The sequence below is a fragment of the Crocodylus porosus genome, unplaced genomic scaffold (assembly GCF_001723895.1).
Source record: "Crocodylus porosus isolate Cpor-Errol unplaced genomic scaffold, CroPor_comp1, whole genome shotgun sequence".
Taxonomy (NCBI): Eukaryota; Metazoa; Chordata; order Crocodylia; family Crocodylidae; genus Crocodylus; species Crocodylus porosus.
The window spans coordinates 59,920,759-59,941,765 of NW_017728906.1; the positions used below are offsets into that span (position 1 = coordinate 59,920,759).

Below are 21,007 nucleotides of genomic sequence, written 5' to 3' on the forward strand. Positions count from 1 at the left end.
AGGCACACACAAAGAATTAATGAGTCTGAAAACTGATGAGTACAAGCTAAGCCAAAACATGCATTTAAACATGAGAAGTCTGTGAGCAAACAGTGTTCTTCCTTGGGAGTTTTAATATTTGACATCAGCTATTTATTTTTCAAAGTATACCCTTTGAGGACTAATGAATGTTTTATCACAACAGTTGTAAAGAGAAGAAAAAAACAGGATTGCTTATCTTGGGCAGTTCAGATGATTGATAATTGGATAGAGGGGATTTCACCTGTAGATCAGTGGTTTACACCCAGACTGTACCATCAACAAATTGAGGTCATTACTACATAATTACATGTTCATATGAATAAATCAGTACCTCAAAGCAATTGCTAGAGCACAAATATTTATTTTCTTCAAAAATCATCATGCTAGGTCAATCACTAGAGTCCCCTCTTTATATTGGTACTTAAAATAAAAGTTGTAATTAAACCATTTTGTGTAATTTTAGGTGATATACTTTATTCTGAATTAGAGAGAGATGCACATGAGCACTTGAATCAAACTACAGCTATGTGAACCTGTGTGTGCTTAGAAAATTATCATGAAGAATAATTGCTGTATCATTTATTGTGAGTTTTCATACCTGAACATTTTACGTTTATAAAAACTATTGATGATATTACTATTGACCTGCTGGAAACATGCAAAAACATATAGTTCAACAGGTATCATTATAAAAAACTATTTCAGTATTAAAGCAGGGCCACTGCTGCTTTTAAAAAGTTTGCTTTAGCCACATTTTCATGAATGTCACAAATACTTGGAAGAAGTTTATTTTTTATTTATGTTGCACTTTATTACATATATATTTGCATAGTTCTACTTCCAATGAACTTAGCCTGGATGCTTTATCATTGCTGAAGGCAGTGTCTGAAAACATGAAGATCTATATTGCTAAAAGTTTCCTGATAGATTTCCAAAATTTTCACAATTAGCCATACAGAAAAAAGGCAGGCAATTGGATGTATAGAGTCTGCAATTATCTATTTAAAAAAAAAATTAGGCCCAGTTTGCAAATGCCTTTTACCAGTCATACTTCTTACGCTAGCAAATAACCCTGAAAGGTTACTCCAGTCTCATCCTCAATCTCATTCAAACAGATTGTAAAGGTGCTCTCTCCACCGTTTCTTTGCTCTTCCTGAGTTTTACTCCTTATAGCTTGTCTAGACTGAGTCAAAGACTGAGTCAAAGGTCTAGAATCAGCCCTCCGAACTGGGCTGAGCATGCCCTGAGTGTGCACCACTGCACTTCAGAGCCAGAAGCTCACCTGAGGCTGCTCCAGATTTGTCCCCAGAGCCTGCCTTCAAGCCTTTAGTGGGCAAATACTGGGGACAAGTCCAGAAAAGCCTCAGGGACAAACTTCCAGTGTCAGCATATTTGGATAGGTGGGATAGGCTTGGTCCCATGTTCCTAAGACCTGCCTCAGACATGGTAAACCCTGTAGAGTTCTGAGTAGAAGCATGTATTTTTTAAAGTTCTCCATGTTCTCAGAGTAGGATGGTCTTGTTATTAAATCACTAAACTGGGACTGGTGAAATAGGGGTCCAAATGCATAGTTGTACCACAGACATTCTGTATGATGTAGGGGAGGCAAAACTGCAAAGGAAAGAATGAATATGCAAAGAAAGGAATGAACTATAGGCCCCATCTACTCATGAAGCTAAGGGCTGATGGGATCTAATGCGCAGTTCACACAATTGCATCTCCACATGTGCATGGCAGGAAGTGTGACTGTGGGACTGCGCATTCAATCCCCACTGTGCCTTATTGTCAGTGCAGGGGAAGCACAATCCTGAGATTCCCCTGACTGCCAAGAAGTAGGATCCCACATCTGGGGTGCACCATGCCCAGAGTGAAACCCCTGGACCCTGGGGATCACAACTGTCAAGAACCCTAGGGCTCAGAGGTTTCATTCTGGGCATGGTTCACCCCTGCAGCTGGGAACCTTGTTAGCTGATGTGGCTCCCAGCTGCAAGAGAGACCCTGTTCCACATGCAAACGAAAACCCGATAGCAACCAGCTATAAAGTTAGTACACATTTTTTTAGGTCTAACTTTATAGCTGGTTGGAGTTTTTCATTGTGTGATGATAGCTACTTTGTACATGTAGCTGGTCTCCAAGTAATTGTGCAATTAACCAGTTAATTGCACAATATCTGTAACATGTAGAGGGGGCTCCACTACATTTGTTTAAAATACCTGCTTTGATTTTGGATGGTTGAAGGGAATGGTTGCAATAACAGTAAAAAAAGAAAACTATAAATGTTACACTTACTGTTTTGACATCTTCAATAATATATGTGTCATTCATTATGAACTCAGGGTATCCCACTTTTGCCATAACAGCTCTTGCCTTTGGGGGAAAAGAAAAAGCATTTGTAAGTTTAATCATTTCAAGGTACATCTCTTTCCTCATACTATTCCTACTGCATGGTACTCTTGCTGTCTCAGAGATCATCTAGTTTTCACCACAACCCGTTATTGGAAAAGTAGGCACAACTAATCAACTCCACTGTGGGACACTGGGCATGCGGACATCACCCAGGGGTGCTGCCATGACACATGTCCTGCCTATTTGCTCCCACTTCATGCTTCGAATGTAGCCACCCTTAGAGCAGCCTTGAACACATGCCTGAGAAAGAGAACCTGAATGCAGCTCTGAGCATCCATTCTAGGGCAGTCCTTTGCCTTATTTATGGGTTTTGGTGTGTATGGAAGGAGAGAAGGAGGATGCTATGCATTTCTCAGTGGAGATCTCCAGCTTGGCCTGCCATAGGTCTCTCATTGAGGGCTAGGTTCCGCTTCCAGTTTACACAAGAACTCAGTTGATCCTTAGCAAGAGCTGAATCTCAGTAAGGAACTGCAAGCAGAGATAATCTTATGGTCACATGATATTTTCTACAGCATCTCTAAAAGATGGTCACAACTACATAAAGCAGCTGCTCAAGTCCAGTTGTGCAAATTTATTTGGATAGGAATATGAAAGGGTCAGAGCCTTCACAGGTGTAAACTAACACTGTTTTCTTTAAGACAAATCAATGTATGATAGTATGCATGAGGTGAACATTGTTTGATGGAGCACATGATTTCGTTTGACCACTCTATTGAGCCAGATTCATTCTTTCAGAGGAGTCTAAACTCTTTGCACTTCTCTATTTTAACATAATCCACTTCTTAAAATATTTGCTCCCAATAACAAGCTCTGAATTCCTTGGTTTAATAAAAAAGCAATAACTTGTTTAAACAATACAAATTTTCCTTAGTGTTTTTGCGAGGACATACCCACACCATATGTGACCATAAAAGCTATGACTTGAGCACTTACATGTGACAAAATATGGTACAAATTGCAAACAATTATGCAAACTGACTTTATAGTGACTCATGGAAGGCACTAAGCTTTGCCCACACAAAGGACATCCAGCCATAGTTGCCATGGAAACAATTTGTTTTTAAGACAAAAAGCACAAAGAGAGAAAAAGACTAGAAGATGAGAAAACAAACAAAATCTGACAAGTACATGGACTAGACTAATGTGATCAAGTGAGACAGTACAATGTTTTAAATCCGTGTTTTATAGGAAGGTACCTTTTTGTACTACAAAACTTTTCCATAAATTTTTCCCTCTAGTAACGGCATCTTTCCAATACAAAAATCTGAAACCATATGGAAGCTGAAAAAGGAAAACTCTAATGAACTGTTTGGGCCTTTGAAAGAAACTGTGTTTATCTCCAACGAAGCAATCTCTTCAATGTGAGGAGACCCAAGAGTCCACATGGTGTACCATATTGATTTCCAGCCTCCATGTGGATACCACATTGCCCATATGTAATCTAATAGACTAAGGCCTTATAAACCAAGATGACTGGAAATTTTGAAATAACGGAGAAAAAACTCATTTGCCACCTTGGAGTCATTTCACCCTAGTGGCCATCCCCCTATATTAAAAAAGCAACAGCATCTTGTGAAAATCATCAGCAACATAACTAGGATAAGCAACTCAGTTCACCTACGTACCAATTTCAGCCTCTAATTTACTCCATGCTACAATCCTGCTTATAGCATTAAGGCCACAAAATACCAGAACTAAAAAAATTTCTTCTGCCATCCCAGAAAGATCAAAATCTAATCCCCCATGCACCAGGACCTCCTATAAAAGAAGTGACAAGAATGAGAATAATAAAAATTAGAGAAATTCCAATAACTAGATCACTTGAAGGAGGGTTAATAGATTTACCCCAAATTATTTTCCATCCTTTCATAAAAAACATTTGCAAGAAAACAGATCATTTATTTCTTGAGAGTTCATCTATTCTTAGAGCTCACTTCAATCCCAAAATTATAATCTTCCACTTGTGACATCACAATTAATTGCTATATGGCTAATTAAGATGTCACAAACAGAAGATTACGACTTCAGGTGGGAAATTAGCAGCAGGAGCAGATGAACTCTTAAGCAAGAAAGATCCCATTGTCATGCAAATAGCCCCAGTGATAGAAAAACAATAGAAGACAAATGCTGTACAGGAAATATGAAATGAGCCAAATTATCTCTCAATAGAATGTTTTCTCAGTTTTCCATGAGGCTTAGAAGGTGTTCAAGGTACTTTAAATGCCTGAGAAAAAGGGAGAACCACAATTCATCTGTGAGATTGCATATAATCAGCAGCATCTATTTTTTACCCTGACTATGCTGTCTTGTCCATCTGGCTGCACTTTTGTAAGGGGTTAGAACATTTGATTTCTTTATTTTAGATGTTTCCAAAGCTATTTGTTATATCAGTCTCAAGGAAGCAAGTAGAAAAACTCATCAGTTTTAATTTCCACTAAGTTGGCTGCCTAAATGAGTTAAGCTGGTCTCAAATGTCTTGCATGTATTTCAAAGTTATCATTTTAATCACTTAATTAAGCAGCCTTTGTGTTGCATCTACATAATTGAGCCCCTTAACATTTTTGATTAAATCAACACAATAAACAAAATCATTTATAATAGCTGATAAACAACTGCCCTTTAAAACTGATTTATAATGCAACTTACATAAATCCATAGTGGTTTTGACAGATTCTGTGTGGATTAACTACTCCGCTATTATGCTGAATTATGAAAGCTCCAATCAGAACAAAGTTATAAGCAAAAAATTAGCTGACTATTTCAGTGTATAACAAAAGTGAATTTACCCTGTTTTGAACAACATTAGATCTTTTTTTAAAATGGCATTTTCCAGACTGCTTTCCAAGAAAAAGCACTAAAGCAGGGTTAGGCAACAGTTTTTGGCCGGAGTGCCAAAAAAAAACACAATGTCCATCTTGGAAGATGCCGGAGTGCCAGCGTGCCAGAAAAACAAAACGAGGTTGTGGGGGTAGGGGGGGGTAATGGCAAGACACACTGCATATTAGTATAGTTAATAATCATAAATGTTGCCTTTTTTTTTTTTTTACAGTATATACCAGATTTTATAAAAATTCTAAACCTGGTGACAAAAAATAAAACTTCATATGTTACCTTTGCTTTTGTGTATTTGCTAAGCATGTTGTGATGAGAGTGAGAAAGAGTGAGAAAGAAAGAGGAGAGAAAGGAGACAAAGAAGATGGGAGAGAGAAAAAAGAAAAACAAAGACAAAAGAAAAATAAAAGAGAAAAAACAAAAGAGAAGAGACAAAAAAAGGAAGAGGGTGCGACCCTCACCACCAGTGTCTCTCACCGCTACCAGCTGTGGCTCAGGCCTGCTGGCAATGTCCAACGATGACACCCCAGCAGCACTCAAGCCTCCCTGATGGTCTTGGAGGGAGGACAACCCAGGCCTAGAGCCGAGAGGGAGGGCCTAGTCAGGGCTCGGGTAGAAGGGCTCCCCTTCCCACATGGGCAGGGGCAGCACCAAGGTTGATCATTTGGGTCAGGGTCTGGGCAGCATGGGTGGCACCTTGGGAAGGCTGGCCCAGCCAGGCCCTTGGGAAGATGGCAGCTGGAGGAGAGTGGGGGCTAGGTGGGAAGCAGGAGCTGCTGTGGGGCTTTTCACTCTCAGGCCATAGTGGGGGCACCCAGCAGCACCTGAGGTGAGGGCTCAGGCTGACCCACACAGCTGTGCAGGAATGGGTAGCAGTTGTCCTGCCCACAAGGGGATGCAGCCTGGCCGAGGCAGGACACCAGGCTCAGGCGTCTCCTGGCTTGGTCTCTGCACACCAGGTACAGTGCGAGTGGGACAGAGCCTCTGGAGCTGCAGGAGCCCCCTAGGCTCTGGGAACGGTTGTTGGAGGCAGTGCTTGGTGCCAGGCCAGGCAGGAGCTTGCAGTCAGCAGCCCTGTGCAGGGCCTGGCCCAGCCCCCGCCCACTGAGGGGAGCTGTGGGTGTACAAGGCCCAGGCCTAGTGCAGACTAAAGGAATGGATTCTTAGCTGGTGTAAATTGTGAGTACCTTGAAACCCTCTTAAATCCAGCAATCTCAGTGAACACCCCCAATAAAAACTAGATCCCACTCTCTGAAAGGAGCAAAGGTGGCCTCTGACCTTAAAGTAGGAGTGTCAATGATTCGATCATGTCATAGAATCATGGGGAAGTAAGGTTGGAAGGGACCTCACAAAGTCATCTAGTCCAGGCCCCTGTGCAAGGCAGGATCATATCAGTCAAGTGTATGTCCAATTTGCTCTTGAAAAATTGCAGGGATAGAGATTCCACAACCTCTCTAGGAGCCTGCTCCAGTGTTAGAACACCTTCATAGTCAAAAAGATCTTCCTAAATTTCCTCTGCTGCAGTTTGAGGTCAGTGCTCCTATTTGTCCCATATAGCTGCAGAGAAAAGTCAATCTGTTCCCTTTATAATCACATTTCAGGGATTTAAAGACTATTATCAAAATCACCCCTCAGTTTTCTCTTTTCCTGACTAAATAATCCCAGTTCTTTGGATTTCAGCCTCATAAATTGTGTTTCTCTGGCCTCTAGTCATTTTTGTCACTCCTCCAACATCCCATGATTTTGCTTCTGCCTATACTCGGCGGTGGCAGCGGTCCCTCAAAATTGAGGATGACACCCCACAGGCTTGATGGGTCCTCAGGTAACTGAGAAGCCCAATTCTGGATGCACATGTTCTTCAGCAACAGAGGCGTGTTGTTGCATGGGGGAGTGGGATTTGCAGCCCTGAGTTAGTCTCCTTCTCCCTTCTCTGTCGCTGCCATTCCACCTCAATATCAAGTCACTGAGCCTCAAAGTGACATGTGCCCTGGTGGACCACATGGCGCCACAACCAACAGTCACCAGCTTGCTCCTCCCAGCCATTGGTGTCAATACCTCCATGCTTGAGGGTGACCTTGAGCATGTTTTTATACCATTTCCTTTGGCCACCCTTTGAGCATTGGCCAATGGAGAGCTGGGAGAAGAGAATCTGATGAGGCGGGTGGTTCTTGGACATTCGGATGCAGTGGTTCAGCCATTGGAGTTGATTTCTCAAGAGTAAGGCTTCGATGCTGGTGGACATTGTTCCATGGAGGACACTCACGCTGGTCCTCTGGTCCTCCCATTTGATCCCCAGGATTCGACACAAGCACTGCTGGTGAAAGCTATACTAGTCACTGTGTGAATCAACAATGAGTAATGTGTATTTATGAGTATGCCTATGCTACAGGAGGAGAGAGTACAGTTACACAGCAAAAGAATTAAGCCCTGTCCAACTTCTTTCACACCTATGTCAACCCTGAATTGGAGAATCTTTCCCCTCTCCCCGCAAGCTACTACTCTTGAGCACATTGGTAAACCTAAGTGAACTCCCCCACCCCCAACCCAGCCCTGCTTCTTGAGCACATTGGCCAGTATCCCTAAGTGTACTGGCCATGGAATCTCTCCAGGCATCCTCACTACCCTATTTCCAGGGCTGAAGACTAAGACTCCAACAACAGGCCAGCTATAAACTCTATCAATATAGCCTTGAAAGCTGAGGAATAAGAGGATGACCAATACCTCCACTACTCTTCTTTTTGTAATCCTATCCCATCATTCATAAACAAGTCAGAATCTCAGATCTGTCTGGTTTTGCAGTGAGAAACATCTTAGGAGTAAGAGCATGTTAGACAAGCCTGGCCATGCCATCTCCCATGGGCTGATGCTGAACCAAATGAAAACCTCCATGGGCATGTCCTTGTGATTTGCAGTGCCTCAAAGCAGTCTGAGGCACTATAAACTACACGCAGTGCATGTGTAAGTATTAGCAGTGCGGCAGGTTTTGGATGGGGCTCTATGCCCTTGCCCCTCTGCTGCCTAGCTGGAGCAAGGACCAGCACTAGCTGGCATGGGAATGGCAAAGAGCAAAGGGAGGGGCAGCAGCAAAATGGGCAGGGAGGAGGTTAATTCTTCCCTCCTTCCTCCCTTCCCCCACTGCAGCTGGGTTCAGGGTCTCCCAGGGAGCAGAGGGGAGGGGGCTACAGTGGTGGCCCCTTCAACTGGCAGGACCTAGCTCCAGGGAAGGGAGGAATTAACCTTCCTCTCTACCCCCTTCACCTTAACGGGGCCATGCTGGGTTGGTGGTTCTGCAGAGTTGTGAGGGGGGGCTCTGTTTTGTGCTGTGGGAGATTCTGAGAGGCACTGGATGGGGACACTTCCTCCTCCTCCCCTTCCTCCCCTGCCCCTGCAGGGGTGGGAGGGGGGAATGGGGGCTCCATGCAATGCTGCCTAGCCCCAGAGCGGGAGCAGAGGAGGCAGGAGGAGGCGCTGTTCTATGCTGGGGGGAAATCTTCTGCCTCTTCTTCCTCCCCCCAAAGGAGCAGCAGGAGCATGGAGCTCAGCTGGTCAGGGTGTGGGTGTTTGGGGTATGAGGGAGGGTAGGGGTGTAGGGACCCCACACACTCCCCCCCATGGTGTGCAACCCCTGCTGCCTGATAGGAGCAGCAGGCAGGGAGGTCAGGGTGCTCATGCCCGGCACAGGCATGGCTCCGGCCAGTGCTGCATGGGGGAAAGGGGTGGAGCCTGCCTTATCCCCATGGCTCTGCTCCCTGAGCCTGCAGCTCCAGCCCTGCACTGGAGCCAGCTGCTCCCCACTGTGTAGGTCCCATGCTCTGCCAGGAGTGGTGGGAGTCCTGCCCCCTGCTTCCCCACAGAGTCTAGCATGAGGCTTCCCTGTGCAAGTGCAGAGCTACAGGCATGGTGCAGAGCCTCAACAGAGGAGCGATGGGGGAGAAGCAGGGAGAAGAGTCCCCCCTAGGACCAGGCAGCCTCACAGAGTCCCCTCGCCACTCCAACACAAGAAGGGAGGAAGAGGGAGAAGAGCCCCCTGCAACACCAATCAGGGCCCCCCTCCCAGCCCCATGACAGTGGAGGAGAGGGAGGAGGAGGAAGAGTTCCCCTCTGGGGCTGGGCAGTTGTGTGTGCCCGGATTGCTCCCAGCTGTCAGGGAGCCACTGAGGTGGCCTGCCAGAGCCTGGCCACACCCTCCCCTCCAAGTTTAGGTTCCTTGTGGAAGGGAGGGCTGCTCTAGCACCCCTGGGCTTCTGGCTTGAGCCACTGCAGGTTAGACTAATCTGCAAAGTCTAACTCTCTGCAGGTTAGACTACTCTGCAAAGACTGAATCAATTCAGGCTCAGGTTTTTTGAATGTTTGTCCTTAACCCATATGGCTAAAGCTGAGGAAGTGCCTCATATGATATGCCAGCCAATTGCCCGTCAAGAATGATGGGTGAACGGGGCCGGGTGGGGATGGAGCATCCCCAGTCACCACCCCACACCTCTGTTGCCTCCTAGGACTGGGGGGAAGGGAAAGCTTGCCCCGCCCCATCCCCTCTATCCCCCCCCACCAGCACCTCACGCGGCTGCTGCTTACAGTGCCACTGGCCTTGTCCGCTCCCCTCCAGCCCTGCTCCTCAGAGGCAGCAGAGTGCTGTCATGGCAGCGCTCCACTGCCTCCAAGGCCCTAACCAGAGCCAGGGAGGCAGGCAAGGCTTGTGGCGCTGGCCTCATTCCCCTTCTCCATCCCTGTCATCATGGTAGCACTCCACAATCTGAGTGGTTGTTTCACTAACCAGTCGGAGTGCTCCAAATGTGTTACGGACAGACAGACAGATGGACTAAGCCCTTTATTATATAAGAATTTTGACTGTGGACCTTTCCTCTTGTGTCCTTTCTCCAAAGAAACCCAAGCTGTCCTTTTACAAGCAGCATGTAGATAACTACCACTCATTCTCCTTTATATGAAGAAATCTGGAATGCTACACTCCAAGTTTAGCTTGCAGAGCACATTAAATGAGATGGAAGAATCACAAACTGCAGATAAAAGATAGGCAATTTTGTGAGAGAAAGGGTAGTTATGACACTTCTTTCTCTTCAGACCTCACTCCCTCAATCCCAAAGATGTCTTGTTCCTGTTGTACCACCTAAGCCCTTTATATTTCCCTGTTTTTGTGTGTTTCAATAGCAAAATGCTACTTATGCACCTTTTGCACTTATTTGAGGCATATCTTTAAATCATATAGAAAGGCCCAAATTGCTCTGATGCTGCAAACAATCTACTTCTCCAGACTTCCTAATAGAAAATGTCAAGCCTCACCCAAGTATCATTTCTATTATTATTAGTCTTATTATTATTTATATATTTTATATTGTGGAACTACTGAGATGCCTTAGGCTAAGTCGGAGCCTCTTGCACTGCACATTATAAGGTGAGAAGGACTGTCTAGCTGACAAGCCACTAGATTTGACTTCAGAGACCTAAATTCCAAAATCACACTTCATTACTTTAGTCAGGTTATGAAATCTGCATTTTGTTAAGGCTGCTGTAAGGACAAAGGGCCAGTTTCTATTCCATGTATTAGGCATATACATGAATTTAGGTATGTAAGCATGATCCTATGCCATCCTGCTTGAACCTCTGAAAAAAATTAATACAAAAGGTGGGTAGGTCCTCCTCATCATCACTGTTTTCTTGCAACTCCAAGTTAAGATGGCAGTCATTATAAAGTTAGATGCATTCATGGATTTTCTTGGACTCAAATAGAGTAGAATATAGTTTCACTTAGACACTTAAATCCATTTGTGGGCTTAACATGTGGAACTGCATCTGGCCCAAAGTGTTCAGATATTACCATAACACGTGCCACATAACTACCTAGATAGATAAACTGTATAAAACGTACACTACTTGATGAGCCTTACCACAAAAGATTTTCAGTCTAAAAAGTAGGTTTGTAGTAGCTCCTCATCCTATTAACAGATAAAGTACAAAATATACTACACATGCTTTTGAGGTTATACACGAGGAAAACCCTGTATTATGTAATTTTAATTTCTATTAAAAGCACTCTTATGGCTATTTTACATTGAAGAAATAAAAAATTATAAATATATAGGATAGATTTCTTTACTCTGTAGCAAGTAAAGACAAGAATGGAAAGGACAGGAATTTGTATAATAGGTGCAATGAAGTTGATGCCCTTGATCAAAAGGTGGGTAGGTCCTCCTCCTCATCATTATTATTATCATTATTCAGATTTACATCTCATCCCATCCAGAAAAGCTCAAATCAGCCTACAATAAATGAAAAACAGCCAACACATAAGACACACCACCCCAAAATCTTGAAAACTCTAAATTAACTCTGTTTTCAGAAAGAAATACAATGTCGTCAGTATAACTACTCACAATTTCTGAAACCATGGTAGAATTTTATTACAGTGGGCTGTGTGCTTCTGAATAGTGTCTTTTGATTAGTCGTAAGAGTGCTTTTGGGAGCAACTGAAATATGTTCTATTTTCAGGTTATACTTGAGGCTTATATTACCAGCATGACTGCACCCAGGTGGCCTGTATGCTGTTAAAGGAATGTATATGATTTTAATGAAGTCCATCCACTCAAGTTCTCAAGCACAACAGAAGAAGATGGATCTTGAACAAGCAGCAAACCTGTTCTGCTTATAATATGACCTATAAAAAAAGCTATAAAAGAGGCTTCATATCCAGAGATGCTTTTTTTTAAGCCTATGTTTGGTTTTTCAGAGTAGATTCTTATTAGGTCATTCATCGTGTTAAGAGGTAATTTTTTTAAATCTATGTGCTGTAAACTCCTTAGATACCCCAATGCACAAACCTAGACACACTGAATGAGTAAACAGTCCCTGTGCAATCCAGCAGACTGCTTGCAAGCTTAAAAGTTAAGCATTGTCTCTGGTACTTTGTTGGAATGCAGCCCTAGAATATACTAGTGTAATAGTGCAAATCATGCTCTCAGACCTCAAAATTCATATTAAAAACCTGCTTGCCATGCCTTCCCCACCCTTGATAGAAACCTTTGACAAATGTACAAGAATCATTTCCTTTGAGAGGTCCATTCTACCACTTCACTTCTCCAGTCCACCTCAATCACAATACAGTTAGTCATATGCCTCACCGGGATTGCTGTGAAAATAACTGATAGTTCAGTTTGGGAACCAAAGAAAACATTTGAAAAAAAATCACTTGGCATGGGGAAAATATTTCCTTTTTCCACATAAGGCAATGAAAAACCAAAAAAAAAAAAATTAAATGTGGGTGAAGTGGGGGGAGAGGGTTAAACTCATGTTTTATTTTTGAATGTTTCTTATTCTTGTTAACAAAATCTAACTACATTATTCATTCAAAATCTAACTACATTATTCATAACACTTTTTAAAAAACTCAGAATAAAGTGTTCAAATATTTCATAAATTCTTCTCATTTTTGGCTGAAACTATTTGCTAAACTTCACATAGTTTTGGTCAACCTGGAACTTTTTTTTTTTTTAGCTAATAAAATGTTCATACAAAAAGTATCCTAGCAGTACTTACTTGCTAGGTGCTTCTGCTTCTTACCTTACCTAGATTGGCATTATAGTTATCAAAAATTACATCTTCTGTTATTCATGTGGTCTCATATAGGCTTGGTAAAGGACACTGGCTTAAATTTAGGCACATATTTTTGAATCAAGGCTTTACTATCTTTTATAAAAGTTAAAATGTTGGGAAAAGGGGAAGAAACCTTATTCTTCCTGAAGCACTAATGTGGGGAGGAATTAGCAGAGTGGTGATAACTGCATGAGGTCTGCTAGTGTAGGGTCGAACGTGTAGGGTTAGTGGCTGCAATCTCCAATTTAACATCATCTTTTTGTTGGAAAAGGAGCCACATGCATCTCTAAGCTAGGGGATGTTGTCCATACCACAAATAGCCAATTTTAGGGAGGAGATTTGTAATAAGCAGGTCACTGTGAGATTGACTTAAAGCCCATTGGGTTATGGAGGTCTTTCAGTTTACTTCCATTGGCTTTGAATTAGCATATACTCCATTCCCACAGTAGCTATCCCAAGCAGGAGAAAGCAGGATGTAACCCCTAACTATCTTCACCCAAACAAGTTCAAAAAGTTTTTATTAGCCATGCATTCCTCCTTGTTTACCTCATGATAAAGTGTTACCTGAACTCTCTTCATTCACACAGCACTAGGAAGTGGAAAGCCTGTCAAGGCCAAAGAGTTTTTTGGCAATCTTAGCTAGATTAAAGGCACATTTATAATCCCAGACTCAGAGAAGGCAATGCCCTGAAATATAGGAAAAATACAAAATTAAGTGTACAGAAGTCTGCAGTTAGGAAGCTATGCAAAGAACTGCGTCGCAAGTGCGCCTTTTGTTTTTTCATCTAGCACATCCTCTGTTGTGTCAAGTCCCATTCATTTCCTCTCCTACTACTCTTTACCTCTAAGTACCATTCAATACAATCCAAAAAGATGGGTTTAATTACAGCTCAGTAGAAGCTACTGGGGTCAGGATTTCATCATTAATTTGTTGCATTACCATCATTCTACCTATATTGTCAATCAGATGAGTAGTTTCAGAATTAAACACCACACTTTCTCTCTTTGCTTTCCAACTGATTTCAAATGCTTGCATTTCAGTGCAACTGAAGAACATTCTATCCTAATCTATTCATGTTTTTCTATTCTGTTCATAAACTTGGTATCTAAGAATTATCAACATCTTGCTCACTATTGAGCCAGATTATAATTATAGTACTTTGGGACCAAACTCTGTTTTATACCAAGGTTTGTGTAAACCACCCTAACAATATGGGTAGGCCTTTAAGTAGGAGTGTATTACTGTTACCTTGAATTATAGACCTTCTACTTATATTTGCTAGGATATTTTAATAGTTTAACCAAACTCCAAAGGGATAAACCAATTCACCATATGCTGCATTGCATTATAGATTATTCTTATCATGATATAAAAATAGTTGACTTTAAGCATGAACATCCTTGTATATTTAAATACTGTATTTGCTAGAATGGTTTTGAAATAAGCACAAAAATCTTTTAAACAATTCTAGGCAATTCTTGTATATGAAACACAACTTTGCAAAGATTTTTTTAGGAGCTGCTAAAAAAATTTAAAATTAATACAATTACAGTTCACTGAAAAATTAGCATGAAATACAGTCTGAAAGCTAAAATCATTCACGGCAAAGTAATGTCCCATTTAATTACAAAGATTAATTCAGCCTTTACGTGTGTGTCTAGTCCTTTCATTTTTCATCGAAAATACATGATTCAAGGGCCATCTGGTAAAATTGCTGCACACATATCACTGGTTTCTATTATGATTGCAAGAAAAAGGAATAAAAAAGGATTATGGACATTTTCAAAACATAGTGAAGTACAAATATGGGGCTTGAACCAATGGCCAGTAACATTAAATTAATTTTTCTACTGACTTAAGTTGTATCCATCATGTTCAAATGTTTCCTTAAATGGGGCTGTGTAAAATGTCAGGTATTTGTGCAATCAAACTGAAGTAGATATTCAAACACACTCTTTTCTATTCCTTGATCTGAAATAATAATTTAACGCATTAAGAGTGCTTCACCTGTGGACAGGCAGATGAGCTTATTTAGGTAAACGTGAAATCTTGTATTAGACCAACAAAATAGTTGGAAAATTTGTTCTTTGCAAGCTTTCAGGCACAGACACCCTTCTTCAGGCACAGGGAGAGTTTGTTGTTTCTTTGTGTTCTCTCCTGGGTAGAATGGAAGCCAATATGCAAAATGCTGGTCTGTGAAAATGCAGATACATGCAGGGGGATGAGAGGCCCCATGAGACAATAGGTGAGAGAAAGGTGGGGTGGGGGAGAAAAGAGGGAAGAATGTAGCTGGTAAAATGCAGACAGATTACCTGCGATTATCAGATGGCAGTCAGGTTATAATGTGCTATTAAAGCCAACGTCTATATTTAGTCCATGATTTTTTGTACCCAGATTTATGAAGTGAAGTTCATAGGCTTGTCTATTAAATGTGTTTTGTAAATTCCCTTTGAGGATTAGCACTGAGAGATTGGAGAGAGAGTGGTTTTCTTGTGAGAAGTGTGAGCCCACAGATAGTCGTGTATTTTTGTCTTTGAAAGGTTTTTGATGTGTGTTCATTCTGTGGACAGCTGATTCTCCAAAATATAGCTAGTGTCCATAATGCTGTATCTGCAGTAGCTCGGAATGCTAGGTTTAACCAGTTGTATTTCTATGCCTGTCTATTTAATGATAAAACATATGCACTAAACTATCAAAACTTAACTTATTAAGATCCTAAGCAGCAGAGTTTGTTTCAATAAGTAGATTTCACACCATGGCACTTCACTCTTCTTTGTATTTTTAATCACTATTTAGATGTGCTAAACTAATAGATTTGGGGGATGGGAACAGTGGGTCATTTCTCCCTTCTTATATCCTAGGTTCGAGAGCAGAACATACCAGGTGGTTTATGCAACTAATCACAACACAAGCCATAGACATGCATTACACTGTAGCACTAGAAGCACCCTTGTAGTGTCACCAAAAAGTGAGCATTCATATGTTCACACCATCTGTAGTGCCACCAAAACAGCAGGTCTGCCACAAAAATGTTCCTCTTTCCAAGAGAACTTTTCTATAGCACCACATGTGACATGTGGTTCTATAGGGGGTCCCTTAGACTCCCAAGGCATATTTACATTTATCACTATGGCAATGTTGTTACAATGCTGAGATTTAGTACTTCCTTTTGGTGCAGTTATAGCCCGTACTGCGCTGTATGCACACAGCACAGTTATTTTTAGTAGCTACTTGTCATAGCAGCACACTATACCAGGGGAGCACATCGCTATGGCGAAATAGCTGGTCACATGTAGATGCCTGCATCACCATAGTGTGTTGCTACGGCGACGCAGCATCACGTATAGAAGTGCCCCTAGTGTCCTAGAGTCCTTCACTCTTTCTTCTACTCCATGCTCTAACAGCTTTTCCAGCCATATCAAGCTGTCCTAAAGGCTTGTTGGAGCTGTCATTGAGCCTTGTGTCAAGTGTGCATCCCCAGCATTGGTGATAATGGCAGAAATGCCTGCCCCCAGTTCATAAGAAATTGAAGTGTTGAGGCCATTTTTTATGCTACAAATGAATATGTGTCCATTGCCACAGAAACACAGTCCCAATGTAAACTATCTGGTGTGTCAATACATAAATGGAACCACTTTTAATAAACTCAGCAAACAGAAAACTTCTCAAAAGAAAAACAAAAAATGACCATAGATTTGGTAAAATGTACATCTCTTCATGATGGTATTTATAGCAACATTTATCAGATGAATTGTTTATTGGGAATGATTTGCTCAGCAGTAATATTTCAGTAATTAAAGTAATAATACCATACTGAAGGTAGTATCACTCAATGTTGCAAAGAACAGAAGCCTTGCCATAGGGCTCCCCTACCTAGGCACATCAATTTTCATGATTGCATCATTCTATTACATAAATCCCAGTTTATTCTGGTCTTGTATGCTTTGATGACCGTGTGGTTCAAGTAAACCTCTTGCCTACTGCAAAAGCATCATTATATTTGCATAATATTTGGCTGAAAGTCCCAAGCTTCAGAGTAAAATACTGATCCCACCAGAGTCAAAAGCAAAGTTCCTGTTGGTTTCAAGAGATGCAGTGTTTCAACCTTCATGGGTAACATTAACCACCTCCAACAACTTTTCTGCCCCAAATTCCTATCACATTCAAGAGAGTTTCAGTCTTAGGTGAAGCCACACATTACATTTAGACCATAATAAGGGCACTTAAAACTTCGGTATTCACAAATTAAAACGTGTTAACTTATGCAAAGTGTCCTCTGAGCATTTCAAAGCAACACCACTTCAATCAAGGGTTAACTCTGAGTCATGCTACCTAGCTCATGTTAGGGTATCTTCAGTCTGCTTCACAGAGATAAAAAGAGCAATCTGTAGTCCTCCTTTGTAGTCCTCCAGAATCTTAAGATTTATTGTGCCCAGCCCCTACTTCCCCCAGAGTAGAGAAAGAGCCAAGGTGCCCTGGCTCCTAACCATGCCCCTGCTTACCAGCCCTCTAATGGTAAGTTGTAGCTGTACAGGCAAGAAACGGTATTAACCATTTCTATGTGCCTGCTCACAACCTGCTGTAACTTAAACACTGCTTAACATTCCACTGTTTCTGTATGGTCTAATTGTAATATGCAACTTCACCCTCATTATGGTAAGTAATAGTACTGAAACAAAATTGGCACAGGTTTGTAAGAAATGCAACAGAAAGGGATGTCTGGGATGCACCTCCACCAAGGCAGCAGTTAAGAGAGAAATTATATTTCTCATGGTATCTAAACTTATCACCACCCTCACATAGCACTGCTCAGCACTGAAGCACAACCAACAAACATAATATTGTTTTTCCTATTTCAGATAAAAGTCCCCCATAATCTAGAGGTCTCCTTTGGCTGTCAGTTTGACAATATTCTCTGAGTAGCCATACTGACACTGATTTTTGGGACAAAGATTTTAGTTGGATCCAGTTCTAATTCTATTAATCCCATTTATTCCTGCAACATCACTAAATTTGTTAACAGAACACCAGCAACTATAAAGTCCTATTAATACAAAACTGACCCAACTTCTTAGATCAGTCTATCAGTACAATTCGACCACCTCACATTTCTACTTATCAGCAGTTATCCAGTTTCAAACTCAATTATACTGCTACTGAATCTGTAGATGTACATGATGCTATATCATAATTGCTGTGTGATTTATGTACTTTAGGGTTATGGGCAAAAAGAATGAAAGACTTCATAATGTACAGGACCACAGAGGGGAGGGTCAAGCATGTACATTCGTAACACCAGAAAAGCATCCCTGCAATACCTTCATCCATGATTTATACAGAATGGCTGGAACTATGTTTTCTATATCCCTTGTCATTTTAAATTTGAACAACAGGACAATTCCAATGGGTCAACTGTATTTTGTATTTTAAACCACAAGGCAACTCTGAGCTGATTCCCATCCAGTAGTCTAGTTCTCCAGGTTTCCAGGGCTAACTAAAGATTTATTATGTTTTCAAGGAGAACATAGTTAAACAGGTCCAAGGGCCAGTTACATGGTCCAAATCTTAAATCCGTTTATTCTCTGCCCAAATGCCAGCTGACAGATACAGGAAAAAGGTCTGGAACTGAAAAGTACCAAATATAGAATTGCTCAGCAACTCATTTTGGGAACCAATACATCCAACTCGCATATACTTTTGTCAGTGACAATATAAATAAAGCCAAATCTACAGAAAGAGTTTTCTTGCAAAAATGAAGGCTCAGCTATTCATCCTAAATCTCAGTGGCTGGCTACTGGTTACCAGGGTGAAGTATAATTTTGGAACTCAGTAACTAAAGCTACTTTTATTGGAGTGTTAAAGATTTAAGAAAAAAGGTTTCAGTACCCAGGTAGTGATGAATGTTATAAAACCATTACTAGGCACAAAGCATTAGATCAGTATGAATGGGATTTTAAAAGATGCAAGTCTGTTCTAATTCTTGTCTCACTGGAGTCAACAATAAAACCCTCATTGACCTTAACAAGAATAGACTGCCAAGTCTGAGTACTTTTTTTAAAGTCTTATCCTATGTCTATATGCTAAACAGTTTGTTTTATAACACAGCTTATTAACCTCAAAGTTGCAATAATTTTTCTGCTGTTAGGGCTATTTAAATGGACTGAAAAAGCTATTAACTGCAGCTGTTACTATTCCTTTTTTTAGTTAATGAATTGGATTCTAGTCCTTGGCTGCCTTTACCCAGTAGGGTGACCCTGAGCAAACTTCCTTCTTTTCCCTAGCCTTCTACCTCAGTTTCCCCCATCTATAAAATTGGAACCATGGTGCTTCCTTCCTTTGTAAAATGCTTTGAGCTCATATGATAGAAAGTGTGACACAAATCCTGTGGATCATGATGATGATGGATGATGATGTTGATGATAATTGCTATTTTAAAAGTGCCAGACTAATAACCACATCCTTTCCAAATGTACCTTGGCTTCTCTAAGGTCATTAAATCTCCAATTAAAGGGTGATACATTAAGACTTCTGCCAATAAGCAATGACCAAAACAGTAGCAGGCAAAAATAAAACAGCAAAAATAAAAATCTCATCTTTAAAAATGTGAAATAGATTTTCAAAGTGCTGTCCACTGAATTTAAACAGACACGCTAAGGAAATGTCAGCCTTTTCTATGTACTGTATGATATGAAAAGAGACACACTAAATCTTTGAACAAAATCAAATGACTGATTCAGGAACTGGATTGAAGAATATTGCCATAATCTCTTATGAAAGACCAGGTGGACATGTAGAGCCCTGAAGGAGTGATGGCAGACACCGCATTGTGCTCTCAAAATCCCAGAGGGAGGACAGCCTATTAGGCACGTAAGTTGATTAAGCGCCTGAATGCAATTCTGTTCCACCTGGTTCAAGCCCCATAAACACTGTTAAATGCAAAAGGTGGGTAGGTTCTCCTCTTCCTGGGGTCTTTTCTTCTTTTTTGTGACTCAGGGTAAGAATACAGTGTGTAGAAGCAGATGCATTAATTGATTTTCAGGGTCTTGAACATATTAGAATAGAACTGCACTTAGGCATGTAAGTTCACTTCGATGCTCAATAGGTAGAACAGAACCTGGTCCATCTAGGTTAAGTTTATTAAGTAATAAGAAAGCATGGCTACAGGAACAATTTACAGTGAAGTAAAAGGAGGCAGGTCTATATCACATATCAGCTGTTCTAGAATAACTGCCCATCTCCATGCTCTTACCAGTAATAAGTAGAAGCCAAACTACAGTAGCAGTCAAAGAAGAGAAAATTACCGCAATTTAACATGTACTTGCCACATTTTTAGATTATGTACACAGGCAGTTAGTACAGAGCCAATGAGGTACAGTAACCTCCCCCCACCACCCCCAACAGCTTTTATACTGCAGTACATTTTTCTTAAGCCCTCGTGCTTAGAAGCCTAAATTCCTGCAATAGGACTTAGGTTTTTATGTTACTTGAGTACTTTGAAAAAGTATGTCCCCAGTCCCTGTAGATGATGATGTATTCTACAGAAAGTCATGCTTCATTTTAACAAGCAACCTTTTTATTAGTCCTTTTGAAGTCAGCCAGATAGTCTTATACTTTTTCTTTCAATTCCGATTCAGGAGGGTTTGCTATTTAAACCCCTCACCCCCAACCTTTAATTGGACTTTTGATAGCATATTGAGGTAATCATTAGGGACTGTGAGAAATGGCACCGTTCCGTTTCCACTTGCATTTTGATGTTTCGACAGAACAGCATTTAGTATTGAATTTTGTTTTGATTCAAAACTTGCAGGAATGGTAGTCCCCTGCTGAGGCCACGAAGCCTGCCAGCTTTCAAGGAGCTAGGTGCAGGGCTTCTGGGGCCCTGCACCTCTGGCTGCTAGCAAGCAAAACTCATGACATGGGTTCTTTGGGACTGTGTCTGTTTTGGGGCACAGGGGGGGTAAAAACTGCAGGCCTGCTAGTCCCTGCTATGGCCACAAAGCCTGCCAGCTGTCAAGGAGATCGGTGCAGGGGGAGTCTGGGTTCTGGGGCCCTGCACCTCTAGCTGCTGACAGGCGACTCATGACATGGGTGGGTGACACTGTGTGTGTGTGTGTGTGTGTGTGTGTGTGTGTGTGTGTGTGTGTG

General features: G+C 41.5%; 1 protein-coding gene across 2 annotated transcripts in view; it reads right to left on the reverse strand.

The window, feature by feature from the left end:
- Positions 1 to 21,007, reverse strand: part of PHEX (phosphate regulating endopeptidase homolog, X-linked) — a 172,791-nt gene that overhangs the window by 48,956 nt on the left and 102,828 nt on the right. For both annotated transcript variants that reach the window (XM_019529177.1, XM_019529178.1), the window contains one exon: positions 2,311 to 2,388. In XM_019529177.1, the coding sequence (XP_019384722.1) occupies positions 2,311 to 2,388 (78 nt within the window). The remainder of the gene's footprint in view (positions 1 to 2,310; positions 2,389 to 21,007) is intronic.